Source organism: Patella vulgata, chromosome 9 (genome assembly GCF_932274485.2).
Source record: "Patella vulgata chromosome 9, xgPatVulg1.2, whole genome shotgun sequence".
Lineage (NCBI taxonomy): Eukaryota > Metazoa > Mollusca > Gastropoda > Patellidae > Patella > Patella vulgata.
Window position 1 is genome coordinate 41,291,973 of NC_065887.2, and position 19,153 is coordinate 41,311,125.

At 37.4% G+C, this 19,153-nt stretch overlaps 1 protein-coding gene across 1 annotated transcript; it reads right to left on the reverse strand.

Annotated features, from left to right (window-relative positions):
• Positions 1-233: 233 nt before the first annotated feature.
• On the reverse strand, positions 234-9,087 carry LOC126832276 (mucin-2). Its single transcript, XM_050562994.2, has 4 exons — positions 8,858-9,087; positions 4,101-4,332; positions 1,353-1,990; positions 234-378 (listed from the first exon to the last, which is right to left on the reverse strand). The coding sequence occupies exons 1-4, from the start codon at positions 9,060-9,062 to the stop codon at positions 251-253; spliced, it is 1,203 nt and encodes a 400-aa protein (XP_050418951.1). The 5' UTR covers positions 9,063-9,087; the 3' UTR covers positions 234-250.
• Between the last annotated feature and the right edge of the window lie 10,066 nt (positions 9,088-19,153).

The following is a 19,153-nucleotide window of genomic DNA, read 5'->3' on the forward strand; positions in this document are numbered from 1 at the left end:
TCGGTTTTCGTCCCATCCGAACGACTAGACAACTGTCCTTGTCAGGCCCTCCTTCCTGCACCACTGACAGAGTGAAACAAACGCCAGAAACAAGCGACCCCAGACTAGCGAGTCAGCGTCTTACCCACTTAACCACCGTGACTCCCCCTCATCACACAACCACATTAAATGTTGGCTGGTGACAAATCGTATAGTCTAATAAGAATGGTTTTAAATAACTTCCAACAAGAAGATGATATGGTGTATAATATTAAATAAATAATGTATGTGTATATGATAACGATAACAAGGATAATATAATATAGACAGATAATATAGAGTCAGGGGTGGAAGCCGAATTACCAGCATTATCACTATCTACCTCTTCACCAGAATCATCTGAAATAATAAAAACAATCAAATTAAAATGATATTTTTATTTTGTTTCGTCTTTCTGGTTCTGATTTTCTACACTACAATATAAAGACTGTCATAATTTTATTTAAAAAAAACGTCTGCGGTTCACGTGGATGACGTAAACTCCTTTATGCAGTGCGTTTATAAAAACACACGCCAGAGGTGACCCAAATAATCGACCTGATAGTGATGCAGTGGCGGATCAAGGCGAGAGCAACAGAGGCCAATGCCTCGGGGGCCTAAAGGGGCCTGGCGATTTGGTCACCAAAAAAAAAATATTTGTTTTATAATTTGTAGAAAAAAATAATAAAGACCCATTTCCCGAAAATCGTGCAGACAGAGTGGCTTTTTCCGACGAGTTTTGAAATTATTTGGTAGGGGGACACCAAGGGGCATCGGTCAAAAAAAAATGACACCAACGATTCCACGTTGGGTGGGTTGGCAGCTGGAAGTTGATATAAGAAATGTTTCTATAACCCGAAACCCCAAATAGTATTTTTGGACTTGTTAATTGTCCAATATTTCCGTCGGGCCACTGTTTCTCATGCAACTAGCTCGCTTGACAACAAGAATCGCGAACCGATGTCATCGGGCTCGGACTGGCCTGTATGCCAATGTTCCAATGGCACATGGGGCCCCTAGGAGTGGGCCCCTATCCCACTGGCCCCCTCTCTGGATAGTTTCTTTTTGCTTAGAACTATGTATATGACTTCCCGTCCAGGATATACTCCACAGATCGCCACTACAGGTCGAAATTTAAAAAAAAAATCTCGGAGGGAGGGAGGACCCCCGGCCCCTTTAAAGCCCGAGATGAGAGAGCACCACCCCTTCCCCAGATGTCATCTTGTGACTGGGGTCCGTTAGCAAGGCTGCCCCAGGGCCCGGCGAACTCATGATCCGTCACTGACTTAGTGCATCGTATAATTTAGATTTACGACAGAACGTTCAATATTTACCCGATGTTGAAGATTGTGTAGTCGGTCTTCTTGGAATATTTGATGTGACAGATACCGGAATTTCTTCTTTCGTGGTAGAGCTCGATACTCTTGTAGCCGTTGTGGTTTGGTCAATTTTAACTGTTGTTTGAGTCGTAGATGGTTGACTAGATGTAGCTGTTGTTGGCTGTGTTGACGTCGACGTAGTTGTTGTGGGTTGTGTGGTTGTTGGTTTTCTTGTGGTTGTTTGAGTCGAGATTATTTTTACAGTTGTTGGTTGAGCAGTTGAGGATATTGCTGTTTGAGCAGTTGAGGATATTGCTGGTTGAACAGTTGAAGATGTTGGTTGCGCAGTTGGGGATGTTGTGGGTTGAACAGTTGAGGATGTTGTGGGTTGAGCCGGTACTGATGTTGAAGGTGTTGATGATGTCGTAGAAGAGGACTCTGACTGGGAAATTGTTGAATTAGTTGTAGTTGGTATCGTCGTTGTTGGGGAGGTTGTTGTTACTGGTGCTGTTTGGGTAGTTGTTGAGCTTGGTGTGGCTGTTGTTGGTTCAGTGGTCGTAGTTGTTGTTGTTGATGGTTGAGGAGGAGTAGGGGAGACATGGTTAGATGTTAGTGGTCCCCAAAATGTACTGTAATCTTTTAAAACTGTCCCTCTGTAAAATATTAAACATGCGAGATTATAGATATGAATAGTTAAAACCACCACTTGTGAGTAATAGACTCACCCATAAATATTCAGGGCCGTAACTGGCCCAGAGCAACGAGGAGGATGGGTAACCGTTCTCAGGGGTGCTGTAAAATTGACGGATACTGTATATCTAGGGTTTTTTTCATCGTCGACAATTTTTTCACGGGGGGGGGGGACTTTTTGCGCCCCACCCCACCCCTAGTTACATGCCTGCTCCACTTGTGAGTAATAGACGCGCCCATAAATATTAGAATAAAACAAAATGAAAACATATATAAACTGATCGCGGTTCCGTTCTGGTAAGGAAATAAAATAGGGTTTTGAACCCTAGTTTTAAATACCCACTGGGCTAATGAAGGCGGGAGTATATTATGGTATATTAATGGATAAATATCAATCTGTACCGGGACACATTACAAATTACTAATTATTTCATGTCAATAATGTCATTTTTTTTTAAATATGATAAATGATACACATGTCATTTCATCTATAAAACTATTGTTCTTATAACTGATTTGTTTGTCACGAATCAGCCTGGAGGCAACATTTATAAACAAAAAATAACGTTAGTATGTTATTATAATTGTATGGAAGTCAGTTTTTGGTGAAATCAAATTATCTCTGACGGGTTTTTCCATCGCCGATGAATAATTACTAATTTGCAGTAGTTTATGCAACCCGACCGATTGTCCCCGGTTATAATGCACTACTGTCTGGCAATCCATCGCCGACTAACCATCGTGGTTAATTAATCTTTGTTTGATAAAGATCATTGGGTTTAGTTTGTAGACAATTACCATTTTGTATTGGCGATTGATTTAAAAAAAAAAACATCGCATGGGTATGGTGTGCACTCAGCGGGTCAGGTGCTGGGAATAGGGGAGGGGCAGTTACAAATCTAAGGCGCTATCCACAATCCCAATTCACATATGCGCGTCGCTGAAAAACTATTTTGAATTTCTAAAACACTAAGCGCCCCGGTAGAACATAGATTGTAGATACTTCAGTTTTGATTGGCTAAGCACTAAAATCAATCTAATATTATCCAATCAAATAACTAAAATTTTGATTTTATCTTAGTTAAAATTTCGTGAATAATGCCCCATGTCATATTATGATTGTTATTGATTTTGTTATTATTTTTTGTGAACATTAGAGGCGCTTACTTGATTACATGTTGACGATAAATATTGTTCGTAGGGTACAGATGTATGGAACGCCGTAGCTGTCTTATGTTGAGATGTTTCGTGATGTCTAGTTAACTGAGCGTCTTGTCTTGTTAAAATGGTATCGTATAGTGTCAAAATAACACGCCATGTAGCTGACATGATAACACACCATTTAAAGAAGTTAACACACCATTTGGACAAGCTGACATGTCCGTTTAAGAAGATAACACGCCATGTAGAGAAGTTAACATGGTGTATAGACAAGATAACATGTTAGTTTAACATAATATTATAGAATGACCGAATGACAAAATACCATAACACTTAAGAAGATTGATACTTAGTGAGGAAGACTTCATGGTAATTTGAGAAGATACGATACCATTTTAACAAGACAAGACACTCAGTTAAAATCTCAACACAAGACAGCTACGGCGTTCCGTACAGGTGCGTATCCAGGGATATTACGATACCGACACATAATCCTTGGTGAGCAGGTTAGATGTTTAGTATTGGGAGCATGCCAGATGTTTTACATTGGGAGCCAGGACAAATGATGGTTTATATTGGGAGCAGGTTAGGTGTTTAGTATTGGGAACATGTTAAGTGTTTTAGTATTGGGAGCAACTTAGGTTTTTAGTATGGGAAGCAGCTTAGGTTTTTAGTATTGGGAGCAGTTTAGTTGTTTGGTATTGGGAGCAGGTTAGTTGTTTGGTATTGGGAGCAGCTTAGTTGTTTGGTATTGGGAGCAGCTTAGTTGTTTGGTATTGGGAGCAGGTTAGTTGTTTGGTATTGGGAGCAGGTTAGTTGTTTGGTATTGGGATCAGCTTAAATATTTAATATCTGAAGCCGGTTAGATGTTTGGTAGTGTTTACAAAACTATTGCGATCGAATAGTACTTACACAAGAATGATATCACCAACGTCAGTATCTGGGGCCAGCCATTTCGCTATAAGAGTGTTGTTAGGGAAACTGTAACTGTTGCTATGTGTTATAGCGTTGTTCTGTCCGTTACAAGATACTAGTTTAGCTCCATCTGGTTCCGAGATAAAGCGTCCTACAGTCATATTGGTATCCACACGTCGTACTTGTAACAACCAGCCGTTAAAAGGTGACGTCTCTGCCTTTATGGCCACTAGAATGAAGAAAAGAAAAAAAATAAATACTACACGTGAACACGTAGCATTTTAAATATGACTGGAAATGAATGAGTTTGGGTTTAACGTCTCTTCAAAACAAAACTTCGTCATTTTGAGACTAACATATGGCTATTTGCTGCGCTAACCTGTACATTGTTTGGGGAAAAAAATTCCCGGTCACTGGAGAATAAGTCTATTCTTCTTCGGGGGGTCTTTAACGTACACGCCACGGTGTAAACGACATGATTTATCTTCCCATTCGAACGACTAAGCACTCTTTCGTTGTTTGTTTTCTTGAGGAACGTGACATTTTACTCCCAAGAAGTTTCCGTTATGGTCCATAGAAGACCAAACGTTATGAGAGTATACGCCAGTGATCAGTTGTATCAACGTGGTATGTCAGTTTTCTTCAATTTGAGTATTAACGGTTTAACACTGAGTGAGCTCGTACTTCTTTAAGTGGCATTTAGTAATTGAACAGTAACAATTACTGGTTTATAACAATTACTGGTTTATTACAATTACTGGTTTATTACAATTACTGGTTTATAACAATTACTGGTTTATAACAATTACTGGTTTATAACAATTACTGGTTTATTACAATTACTAGTTTATAACAATCACTGGTTTATAACAATCACTAGTTTATTAACAATTACTGGTTTATTAACATGCAACAAGCAAATCATTTACTTGATAAAGACGAGAGTATGATCGTCGAAACGTTGCATGTTAATAAACCAGTAATTGTTATTCCATAAATAGTGTTAGTGTGTAGCTGGTACTTTTCGTAAAAGAAAAAGGAACAAGCCAGAAAAAGTTTTAATATACGTCTTATTTTACAACGTATTAGATGCGGTTTAGATTAAGTTTTATAAGATTACTTGTATCATATTTCCGCATTCCATTTTGATTTATAAGCTGTGCGAACTAAAGAGGAAATCGTCGAGAAATCATGTAGTCTTAACGGAGGGGTAATTAGTTATATAATTTGGTTATTCAGTTTTGTGGTTTTTTAGTGGAGTTTTTTTAAAAACCCGCAGACAACTATGTTAACCCCAACATTTAGTATAATTTGTGTTATGGTCTTAAATATACATTATGTTAGAGCCAAATCTGTCTATTTCCGGTCTTTATTTTGGCTTCAAAAGTTATACAAATACATTTATTCCCTTGACACGCCTATATTCAACTCGCTAGAACATCGGAAGGCTGGTATTCAATTGGATACAAACACGAGCGAGATTTAAAAACTTAACGATGAACTGGATAATCGAGACTTAGCTTCGATTGGCAAGTACCGTTGCTACGATAATAAACAATCTACGCTACATCTTCGAACAGTCATAACTTCGCTCAGAATTGGAATTCCACTTCTGTAAGAACCGTAATTTATGGCGGTGTTAGACTCCCATCTTTGATCGGGGGATTAGCTAATTTTGTTAATTTATGACGGTGTTAGACTCCCATCTTTGATCGGAGGTTTACTAATTTTGTTAATTTATGAAAGATAGGTAGTTTATTAGAATGATTGTTAACTACTTAATGTAAATATTATATGTTATTTAAAGAACAAATGTCCTTTTAAATGTCGATATGTTTTCTATATTTTATCTAGTCTGTGGGTAAAGGTAAGGCAGAAAGACAAAATGTAATTTGAGTGACATTTTCAATATATTCATTTTTCATTATCATTTTTTGAACTATTATAGAAAGAAAGGTTAGCTTTTATCTACATCTTACATAATGCATCTTTATTGTCCCGTCATCAACAATGCATCTTTATTGTCCCGTCATCAACAGTACACCAACACAAGTCTACATGTTGACTGCTATCGGATTACGGAACATTTTTAGTTTGTTTAATTTTGGGTTGATATCTGATTTAAAAAAAAAAATGTTCAGGATATCTGAATGGAATTAGGGAACAGACACTGTTCTGATAGTGATGTACTAAGGAAACATGAATATACAAGTAACCTGTATTCCATACAAATGTCTTATTCTGGGTCATTATGACGTGTTGAAGATCTATTCTGATCCAGGGTGTTGACTTACACGTCATGACTATTATATAATATAGTGTATTGATATCAACTGTCATGTCAAGATGTTGATATATGTCATGTGATATATGTCATGTGACATAACATGTAAAAGACATACTAGTATTTCTGTCCGATATACTCCAGATACAGTGTCATTAAATATTAAACAAATTTCCCAGAAAAGAAAAAGACACTTGCAGGTGAGGGTAGAGTGGGGTTAACGTCTGTCTTAAAGACAATAGTTGTCAATCAAATCTTAAATATCATTTTAAATAAATAAAACAAAGGACACTGGATGTTTGAACTTATTAAGCATAAAATATACAGTGTATGAGTACAGATAAGCTGTTAGGTACGTGAACCATGTCACCAGGTTGCTTAGACGATAATGCGCTAATTATTAACAGTGGTTAAGTCAGTAAGACGCTGGTTCGCTAGTCTGGAGGTCGTGGGTTCGCTCCCGGTGTTGGCTGAGAAAGTTCGTCGGAATTTTCCAGCGTGGTTTCCCCCTTGTCAGTGAAGCAGGAAGGAGTACCTGACACAGCTGTCTATAGTCGCTCGGGTGCGAGTAGCTGACATCATTATCTGGAGTACCATCTAATTTAAATAATATTAAAGATATATATTGTATTCAATGACCCAGTGACGACTTGCAAGAAGAATTTTTGATATATGTCGAACAATTTTCGTGTATGTCGATCAATTGTACATGACATATCCTTGCCATGTCTGTAAATGTGAGTGTATGTCGATCAATTGTACACAACAATAACTGTCATATAAAGAACATAGTTGAAATGAAATGAAATGGGGTTTAACGTCCTACGGTTCTGCTCATATACTCGGCTAATGAAGACGGGCATACGCCATACAGTGTGCTATGAGGGAAATTTTGCCCGGGCAGCGGCGCTACGGCCTACTCTTATATCGAATTCAAACTGCCAAGGGATTTAGCCATAATGTCAACCGAGTTACACATTTGTCATCTATAACAACTAGGATAGAATTTTACATCCATATTCATTTTACCTGCACAAATAATATATAGTTTATAGGCCTATGTGCGATACACAAACGCGTTCGAATCTCCGCTAGATATAAGATAATTCTCTCCGTGCCAAGGAAGGAACCACAACATGCTGTTAATGACCATGGGCCATATGATATTGGAACAACCGACTGAAAGTCCTTTATCAGAATATATGGTGATTTATGTACCAGAATATATTATAGTTTCTATATCAGAATATATAATAATGCCTAGCATTCATGTAATGCCTGTAACAGAATATATCATGCAGTTCGAATAAATCTATAGCTGTGTCATAATCAAAACGCGGACAACACGGAACCTATATAAATATGTATAATATACATATGTTGTTGATTCAGTTTTCAAGTTATTGTTTTGTTGTTTATTCACCTATGTAATGATAATATCTATACCCATTCTTGCATTTATTAAGGAGAGACATGTTATATAAACTATGCCTGTTCCACAATCCCTTCCGGTTTTTAAATAAAATATTGTTTTAAAAAATATGTGTTAAATCTATATTGCTTAAAAACAGTTAGAACTAACACTTTGTTGCAATGTAAGCTTTGGAAGACATAAATCTATATTAGTTTGTTAAGCAATTAGAACTAACAGTTTGTTGTTATGGAAGTCAATCAATAACAGTTGGGCAATTCCAAGATACAAAGGTGGAAAATCGTTGACCACGCCCATTTGTCATTTAAACCAAGTCGTGAGCAAATTATACAAAATATACTGATGAATCCTGAAATAAAATCGCTTCTAGTTTAAACTTTAATTTCAACTGGCAAGGGTTGCTTACATGAACGCTAACTTGTACACAGGGCCTCGGTTTTTGGTGCCATTTGAATGACTACACGCTTATCCATCGTCCGTACCTAACCAGTGTCTATGTCGTTTAGATGAAGATGTAACTGTCACATGAAAGACAGTGAGGTTAATTTATGGTTTTAATCAGCCTATGACGAACAATGACGGTGTTAACGGGTAAATGTGTCATCAATTAGTCATGTGTTGGGTGTATTCTGTTTCCTTGTACGAGAAAGAGAGAGAGAGGGAGAGAGAGAGAGAGAGAGAGAGGGGGGGGGGTAGTATCGTCTACTAAACATTGACCGGGTCATCTCGGGACTAACATATGATATATTTTCATGCTTGTAGGGGAAGAAGTGGGAGGAAACCTGGGTACCTGAAGCAAACTCAAAAGTTATGCAAGTGACCAACTCCTTATCTTAATTTGTACACGGGAAAATGGTTTTTGTCCCATCCGAACTACTAGACAAACTTTCCTTAAATCCATGGATACACACAGGTTTATCTACAGAAATTAGCAATCAAAGACAGGTCATACTTCGGAATAAATTTCGCTTTTCATTATTACACATATATATATGATATAAGATTTATAGAGACTTTTGACTGTCAAATTAAACCTACCTTCAAGTTCCTGTCCAGGGATGTAAGTACCTGCTGACATATGTAAAGTATATGGACTCGGTGACGATTGGGCTAAAATATTAGGGTATCCATGTAGAGGCAGTAGATACACACAAGCTGAAGACGGGGCTCCACCAGGGTAGCACTCGATACCTTCAAATCCAACAAGAATTAAAACGACGCAAAATACATTCAATGGCGCCATTGTGTTCGTATTTCTTCGTTGAATAGTTTCTTAATTGTGTTATTAATAATATGAAGTCACTATTTAATATAAAATCGTCTCTGGTAGATATTTTTTTTCACTTAACCGTTAATCCCTATTAAAATGACAGATGAAGATTATTTTCCTTTTTTATATTTATGAAGTGTAATCCTTCCGTGATGATTTTATCCAGTGTAACCGGGGATAAAGTTCAATTCGGTACAGGTATCAAAATTTCTCTTAAAACAGTCAGTTAAAAAAACAAACAAACAAACAAATAAAACGTCTCAACAAATTTCTGACTCGGTGAAAACGTTGCACGTTGATAGAATCTCCAATTAATATATTTTGACTAACGGTAAGAGTCAAAACACGTGTTTAAGTTAAATCGTGGTTGTTAATTTCCTGGATTCTGTATAAAAATACGAATTCCTTGGGTATTTAACAGATCAAAATTGAAAATATGCCTATTCCTTAAAATCTGTTATTGTCAATTTCAAACTTCTGAATTTGAGTCGTATGTTTCATACAACGTTTTTAAGTTTCTCGGTTCCTGTGTCCGACTTCTATTCGTGTTTTTCTATAAATGTCCGTCGAAATAGCGAGCTGTGAGAGTAGACAAGCCTATATACAGAACTATCTCCGACAACGTGTAAATTACATTCCTTCATCCATCAAATTCAACACGGATTATCCTGAAGTCTGACTTCCTTACTTATGTTGTACAGTTTTCGTTTGAAATTTCCTTTAGTTGAAGTTCACCATCCCTTCCTATATGACATGACAATAACTAGAATTCTAACTGTCCATTTAGCACGGTGTTGTTTCTCGTGAACCGTTCGATATTCTGTTGTCATCAGTTCATCTAAAACAGTTTTTGTTTTAAAGCTCAAATCGTTGTCTCACCTGTCTTTGGTGTAATTCTGCGAGTCACCGAAGCGTGTCTGACTTTGACTGATGTCCCGAACCGTGACAGGCAAGTATATAATCTTTTATTGTCCTAAACTGTCATTCGTCACGTCTGGGTGACTTCACCGTTTCTTTGACGCCCTCCTTCCCCTCATCGCTTTAATTCTCGGATTAAAGTTAGAAATTTCAATACATGGATTGATTTGAAGAGCCAGTCGATAAAAAAATCTTTTGTTGTCTAAATTGATGTTCAAGTTCTCGCACCACCAATCTGCGACAATAGCACAAACACCACGAACTGGTCAATAATGACGTAGACGACTCAGCCAAAAAGAACTCGACGTGCATGTCAACGGACCAAACGGACTAAAAATGGGAATTTACGACTCGTTTTTATTGACGTTGCGACAATAAATATCTTTATTGGAGTATTTCGGCATCTTTTACTCGACGTTACTCCTGCTAATATTCAAGTTTGATAGCATTTATATGTGTATATGTTTATTCATTTATTCATGCATCAGGTTTGACTGGTTAGTCCAGATTGTCTTGTGGTTGTCTAGGTGTGGAGTTACGTCCTCTTTAAACCGTTAAAATCATTTGATTAGTGAAAATAAATATTTATCTTAAACTTAATTTAACAAAAATCTAATCAAATACTAAAAAATCTTCAGAATTTGATCATAATTTTTATTACAGTAATGGAAACTATGTTTTTTTGGGGTCGTCTTGGTTTTGAGTTATGCCCCCTTATTTTGAAATCCTGTGATGTACTAATGTTTAGCTTCAGAACGTGATTAAGAGGGTATATTATTAAACATGTGACTGTATTGCGAAATAACATAAAGTGACTGTGTTCAGAGGCGTAGCCGTGAAATATATATTGGGGGGGGGGGTCCGCAACCACTAACCCTAACCCTAACCCTTTTTTAAAACCCCTAAAAAATATAAACAAAGCATTATGGTTACGTGGCTGGCTGAGCGGGCGATAAATATTTGGCTTAGGCGATAATGTTTTTGCGTACCTACATGCAATTATCATGGCAGAAAAAAATTAACAAAATATTACTGACAGGCTAACTAGACACAATTTTATGGACCACAGTTACTTTTCACTGTGTTTTATTTTAGCAATGTAAACCATATTGGGATATGTACATGTTTTATACAGATAGAATCTTAATTAATCCTAATAATTGTTGTAAATAAATAGGAGTTAGGGCCTACTATGGAAATTTTTGGGGGGTCCAAGTATATTCAGACCCGCCCGGACCCCCCCCCCCCCATGCGTGACGCCCATGAATGTGTTAAAATGTCTGAGTTCCACCTACATAGATCAATGATTCACCAAAGAGAAGCCTTGAATATCAAGAAATTCGGGAAATGAGAAAAAACAAAATTGTGACATTAAACTTAGCCCATTCATCTAAATGGCATAGTTTTAAATAACACGCCCCTAAAGAATTCCCAAGTCTGCGTAATACGCCACAGTATTTGTATGGTTTATTAAAATTCGGTATACTTATAATTATTTGTTTTCATGTTAAAAGTTAAAAGTCTCAACAAAAAATGTCAGTCATTTTGAATCAAGCATTTTTTTTTATTTCATCGGTTACGTACCGTTTCGAACGCTGGATTCGACTATTGTGGTCGCCTGTAACAACAGCGGGAGAGAGAAGAGTAGGATTAAACGTCCACTTGATACAAACTAGGTCATTTCGGGACTAACTTATGGTTCGATTTTATTTCTATCATTCGTTTACGCGTAGGGGTCTTTAGCAGTGGGGGGGGGGCGGAGAAAACTCATAAGGTTGGACAGGCTACCCTACTCCTTGTCACGTACAAGCGGGAAATCGAACGCCATCCCCCCCATACCCCTGTAACAAAAGGACATTACAGCGATTGATGATATTAATTACATTGTATTGTATGATGTCAGTCTGATTGATTGATTGATGATTGACGAGTAGACAATAATATTATGTATACATGTATATTCACATGGGCGTGGTATTGCTATATGTATTATTGACACCCATCCCTCTAGCTATAAACTCTAATTATGCCATAAGAACAGATTTATGGTTTGGTTCATGTATACAGATATTAGCCTATCTATTTGGTTTTCGAAAGTGTGGACAGTCTGAAGTTAGTTCGTAGTGGGGGGGGGGGGGAATTAAGTCGCAGGACAATAAGGTGTCTTTTCGCCGAGTTTGCTAGTCTAAGCAATTTGTGAGGAATTCGGAGTGGCTCATGGTCATTAACATTATGGAAGATAAATATAATATATCTTAATCTCAGACTAAGATCATCAGTCACCTGTTATTTCCTATTGTTACAGGGGTGGTGGTGGTGGTGGTGGTGGGGGGGGGGTAACAGATTAAAGCTAACCCAATTGACAAGAATGCGAATCACCTTATGTAATCTCTTTGTCAGATATCGAGAGCAGACTATTTTAGGCAGTGTAAAGTTAGCTCGAAAAATGTGTTTCGTTTTTCGTTATTGTTGAATAACGTAAAACAAGCTACTCGTTGTTCGATATTCCGATTTGAATATCAAACAAAACAGATTTCAGGGATTGATAGAGAAAAAATAAAAAAAAAACAACAAAACAAACCAACTTACAAATGATGATGTCTGAGCAGTGGATTCGCATAAAACTGTTTTTCTTTTTGATTTTCAATATTGGCGAATTCAAATTTAGATACTAGTATGAAAAAAGCTGATTTAAGGATGTGTATCTACAGAAATTCTCCCAACTATAGTTGATCAATACAGTTTTATAATGTGTATTTCCTGCTTGACTTTGTACCTGGTTTATCATGGTACCTTCTCCCTTCAGCGTTAATACTATACATATGTATATTATACCTATGTCGCGGATTAACTCGATGCCCGGTTAGATATATAGCCACCTCAGTTTTTAAACGTAACACATATATTTTTAACTGATCCGTTTGCAGTGGTGTCTCATATTTCAGCATCCGATCCAACCCCGGTACCGATTCAAATCACGGCATGTTGTTTTGTGTGAACTCACCAAAGTTCGAACGCTGACAGAGTGCAACGTGCACGGAGGGGACAAGTAAGTGAATGTTTTGGAGTCAGTTATCATTTGATCGTCTTCAAATAGTTCGGAAGTTGGCCCTTCCACCTAATTACTGATCTTGTCAGTGGGTTAGTGAGGGACAGCTTATGTCTTTAAAATCCATACCCTCCCAATAATTTCACTTGGTTTAGCCTCGCCCCCCTACATAACATTATGCAAACCTTGAAGCTTGAGTAGGTGATAGATATAGAGATGTTATTGATGATATATATGTATAACAAAGACTGATGGTTGTATACGTATATTATGTAATAGATGTCACTTGACAATGTACTTACATATTTAACTCTTACTGCCATAATCAATCATTGCACCGGTAATTACAAGCTTCACACTCAAACAAGACATCAGGTAGTCGCGGTCACCCAGACCCCCCCCCCCCCCCTTATAGTCTTCAACGTAGATTTGGGTGTGCACACTTTTTCTAGAACATCTGATGTGTTCCTGAAGCAACGACTGTGGGTTTTACACCATAAGATCTACGTAGTTAAAGCGAGATCAAGCCTTCTATTGAAGATGCCTTTCATTTAGTTTATCTCTATGGAATTCATTTCAAATATATGCATCATGATTATATGATATCGAATTACCCAACAACTCCAAAACAACACCCAGTAACCCCAAAAATGTTGACTGTGGAAACATAAAATGACAATTTAGTTGAATTTTAAAAGAAGCCTCACTGCTTTGTGCCCAAATCGGAGGTTCATGAGAGATAACTCGTGTATGTGATTTTTGTTGACAAGAAACTTATGTATACTTTCGTTGCAATTCTTTGTAACGTATTGTAATTAGTGATTGATTAATAGTTTTTTTAAAACAGTAATTAATTATACGCATGAAACATATGATATATATAGTGCAATAAACAATTCAATATTATGGCTATGTTTATTTATTTATAATTGCAAATTGTGTCGATTGTCACTTTCTCAGAGGCGGTATTAAGGGGAGCGCGAGGGGCGCCCCCCCCCCCTTAATTTTCGACAGTGGCCTTTTTTACTGCTGAAAGTGCCCTTTCTCAGACCCAAATATCTCCGTTTCCAACCCGTTGCAGGGATCCCAAATGACTCAAACCATCGATTCAAACACACCAGTCTGGTCTAATTAATGCGTCCACTTTTAAACGAATTCTTGTTGTTTAGCTGACGGTGCCCTAATCCTATAGAGTGACTATAGACAGACATCTTGTGGAATCGGCGGCGTATACACTCATGCCCATCACCGACGCGCATGAGTGCAACTTGATGTAGCATTGGCCCCCCTCCCCCAACAAAAAAAAAATCCCCTCTCAGCGGCGTGCCCCGTCTCCGCGGTCAGTGCCCTCATTTTGCGGCGCCCCCCCCCCTTTTCAAAATTCCTAGATCCGCCCCTGTTTCGGTCATCAACATCGTAACTTGTTTTGAAATAAATAAATGAAATCAATTTAGATAAGTTCCGCTGACAATTAATTGTCTCTGGTCAGAGTATTGTCATGTTATGATAGTTTATTATGTTGTGATTGTATGTGATTTGTAACGTTTTACAATGACAATATTTACATTTAATATGATTCGTAAATCCGATATTTTGATCATTAAAGGGGGATTACTCGACATAAGATCAGGACTCAGACTAGTAATTATTTGCCCATTGACTTCAATGTTAAATGGGTGTAACATCACAGGCTGTAGCTTTTTGCTCAACATTCCGTTGGTTCCAATCTCTATAGGCACAATGGGGACCCACATTTGGCAATCTCCTCAGCATAAATTTGTAGGGGGTTGACCGTTTAGATTTTTTGCTATGGGGATTTGAAGTTGACTGGGGTGAAATTTCACTTCCGATACAATAATTGCTCCGCAGAAAGACATTTTACACACCTATCCCCCTGCTGTAATATCACCAGTATTACCCAAAACTGCTATAAAATTCCAAATTTGATCCCTTTTCTCCTATTCTAGACCAAAAAGTCAACCCAAAAATGCAGGAAGAGGGGAGAAAAAAAATAAGTGAAAAATTGTCTATTTCTAGTTTATGGGAACTCAATCGTAGTGCGGTCTTAGCAGACTTGAAGTTTTTATTGTGTACATGAAGCAAATAATTAGCTGGATAGTCTATAGTAGGTTTTACAGTGCCATAAGTTCTAAGTTTTGAATTGCCAGAAATATATTCGGTTTTATAAATAGTATTGAATTGGGACCTCATGGCCGTTTGAATGTTAGATTTTAAAAGTTGCAAGGGAGATAAGTTGAACTGGTCCATGAGGGAGGATATTGCTGCTGACCATGATAATTTGGGATTGGATTTGCCTATTTCTACATCTTCCACATATGCGGCGGATAGTAACGGATTTGTACGTTTTATGTCGGGTGTATTTAATCTTTTATAAAATAGCAACATTAGTTGGTAAATATCAATTTGAATTGGGAAGATACCTAGTTCAGCCAATGATCCTATGTTTGAAGATTTTTTGGGTTGGAGTAAAATGGATTTGCAAGTTTTTATTGTGATTTTATTATGCTCCACATAGTTCCATCTGTGTAAATTCACATTTCTGCTATTTACTATTTGCGACCCCCATACATCACAGGCATACAGAGCTATTTGTTTCACTACTGCTTCATACAGTCTTATGAGTACTTAGGTTGGCAGGTGATCATCGGTGCACACTTTCTGACGGATACCAAACCATGCCCTTCTAGCCCTTTTACTTACTTCATTTATCGCACTTTTGAAGGATGCGTTATTCGTTATTCATCAGTAGTTTGGAGCAGTTGATTGTTAAAAAATAATTTCACTTGGTAAAATGCTGGTAAACACTATGGTTACATGAAGACTCGACTACTGTAATTCACTTTTATACAATCTACCTGAAAATAAAATTAAACTTCAAATTAAAGCAGCCCGGATAGTAACCAAATGAACATATTACACCAATTCTGAAAGATCTCCATTGGCTTCCAGTCCCACACTGATCAGCAGTGAATATTCGCTAGGCCGCTACAATCACTGATAAGGATGACATCAATGCGACTTAATGAGTCTCAAAATAATATTAACTTTTTTCCACCGACAAATTAAATTCTAAAACATTATTTCGATGTATTAGAAAAATAAATAAAGACGTTTGACGTATTTGTAGATAAAATTATTTCCTATTTAGTGTAAATGGGTATTAAAATGACTAAAAGGCAGCATTCTGCCCGAAGCAGTCACGTCTTATGTAAACAATGCACGCGCCATTCAGCCAATGATTGACGCCACGTGCTGTGACGGCACGTGTTGGAGACAGTCATCTTTTACAGAGATATTAGTAATTCTCTGTGAAACAGATTGTTCCAGTCCGCCAACGTATCAATTTTAAAATACTGTGTATTACGTATTCTGCTCTAAATGACGATTTTTCGCCTCAATACTTTGGAAACCTTTAGCCCCCCAATAATTTGGCCGCAAGTACCCTATTCTCCAAAAAAAACCCATTCAATAAAACTATTCAATAAAAAACCAAAGAGGCTTGATTTTAATATGGAAGTAGAAGTGAGACTTCTAAAACGTAGACTTTCAGAAAAAGAAAACACTATGTTCTATATTGATCCCTGGGTTAAGAGACCTACGGTTGCGAGGGTCGCGATTTGATAACTGAGCAGTCGATCTTTATTTCAAGTCCATCTCACGTCTGTCGTATCTATGACGTATTAGGTAATTAGAAAAACGACGGGATGGAGTTTTATTTATACTCTTTCCTCGTGCCCCTTATCCATCAAATAATTCACTGCTATCAGTTATGACTAGTTAACCCTTGTGCGTATACAAGGGGTATTTTTGGACAACATCGACCATATCCTTAACGTCTGTGTGGTTCATAATTGTCTAGCGAGAATTCTATACATTGTCAGTTACTTAATGTCGAGTATAATGCTGCAAATAGAATGGACGTGAGGCAGTTGCAACATTCATCAGTTGATAAGAAACTACGAGTATTACATTATCGGACACAAGGGGTCTTGCGGACCCCCCTCCCCCTTCCTTTCAACACTTCGCTGCTAGCTTTATATTTGGAATCTCTCTTAATGATGATATTGTTTTGGTGATTCTAGTAATCCAGATCTGAAAGCAAATCTAGGTACCCTACCAACCCCATCAAAAGACGATTCTACATAGAACATGACAATTACGTTATTTGTAGATTTGTATGGTTTCAAAAATACTTTATAATTCATATCGTCACTGATATTACCTCATTTTTTTTTCCTCTGGTTGATTATTGACAAGTCTTTATATGAAGCTGTAGTTTGATCGTATTTGAATAAAATTATGCATCCAAAAACATATTTAAACGTGGGGTTTTAGATAACCCCTTGTTGCCGACAACGTTTTTCGTGCGACGTGTCCGCACAAGGGTTAAAACAAGCGGTTGCCAAGCATGGTATGCCCACATTTTGCAAGCAATGGATGTTGAAGGGGTAAAACCAATAGGGATTATCGTCTCATTCAAGATCTTTTAATCCGTAAGATATTTAAGTTTCAACAGAATGGGTCAACAAGTTGTCTGCGATATCACCCCCCGGTAGAAGTGAACGTTAAACTAGAGAAACGAACGAACGGGTCAACAATGGTAGCCCCCCCTCCCCCGCGGGCCTATAAAATCCGTAAATATTTCAAATTTTGCGTGAAAAACAGGGGCTATAGCTCTAGAATGTATAGTTTGATGCTACCAATGTCGAACTCATCTAATAACTTTTGATCCTTAATACACAGTTTAAGTTTCATCGTGAAAGGTCCACAAACTTCATTCATGTGAAAGGCAGGCGTAGATGCGCACGAAAATTGAACTCACCCAAGAACTAGTGATACTCTTTTTAAGTTTCATCTAAATGTGACCTCTAAATGGTCAACAACCTGGATATTTTATTATACTATTTTCGTAAAGGGGATTGGCTATTTGACGGGGAAGTTTTGGTCCGATTTTGAGCAAATAATTATGGTGTAACGGTGATATATTTGAACAGTTTTGAAAATAAGATAGAAATTGTGACCTCTAGAGGGACAATAAGCGTGATATTTCGTACAATCAGGGGTCATAATCCAGAAAGTTACGATTCAATACGCGCTAATATCGAAAGGAACCCAGATCTTTGACCTCTAGATGGCCCACAAGCTAAAAACACATTTTTTTTGTACAATCAGGGGCCATAACCCAGCAAATTACGGTTTGATATGTGTGAATATACAAAGGAACCAGGATATTTGGGATATAAACATATATTTTAACTTTCATCAAAATTAGAAGAAAACTGTAACCTCTGGAAGGTTCACAACCTAGGCATTACATACCTTTACACTATTTGCATACAAAGGGCGGCCATTTTGTCAGGCAGTTTTGGTCCGATTTTCACGAAATTCAAATTCAAACATGATATATTTAAATGATTTTTACAATTGGATAGAAATTGTGACCTCTGAAGGGTCCACAAGCTAAAATCACGATTTTTTTATGTACAATCAGGGGCCATAATCCAGGAAGTTACAGTCCAATATGGGCGAATATTCACAGGAACCAAGATCTGTGGGATATAAACTTACATTTCAAGTTTGATATTACATACTTTAACACTATTTGCATATATGGAGCACTCTGTTTATCAAACAGTTTCCGTCAGTTTATCACGAAATTCACACACAGCTGACTATGGTAAAACGGTGGTATATTCGCACGTTTTTTTAAATCGGATAAAAATTGTGACCTATAGAGGGAACAACAAGCTAAAAACAGGATTTTTCAAACAATCAGAGGGTATAATCCATGAAGTTACAATCCAGTACATGCTAATATCGAAAGGAACCAAGATCTTTGGGCGATAAATCTATGTTTTAAGTTCGTCAAAATCTGATAACAATTGTGACCTGTAGAGTGTCCACAAACAATTGTGGACGGACGGACTGTAGAGTTCCCACAAGTTAAAAACCTGAGGTTACAGTCTGATACATGCCAATTTCGAAAGGAACCAAGATCTTTGGGAGATAAAACCTATATTTCAAGTTTCGTGATAACAGAAGTTTTCTGAAAGTTTAAAACATGGGGTTGCTATTA

Bases quoted from the DNA above. Each gene is read 5' to 3' on its own strand.
- LOC126832276 (XM_050562994.2), bottom strand. From the start codon at position 9,062: ATGGCGCCATTGAATGTATTTTGCGTCGTTTTAATTCTTGTTGGATTT. The intron at 1,991-4,100 runs GTAAGTACTATT...AATATTTTACAG, and splicing joins GTTGGTGATATCATTCTTGT to AGGGACAGTTTTAAAAGATT. The intron at 379-1,352 runs GTAAATATTGAA...TTATTATTTCAG, and splicing joins TACACAATCTTCAACATCGG to ATGATTCTGGTGAAGAGGTA.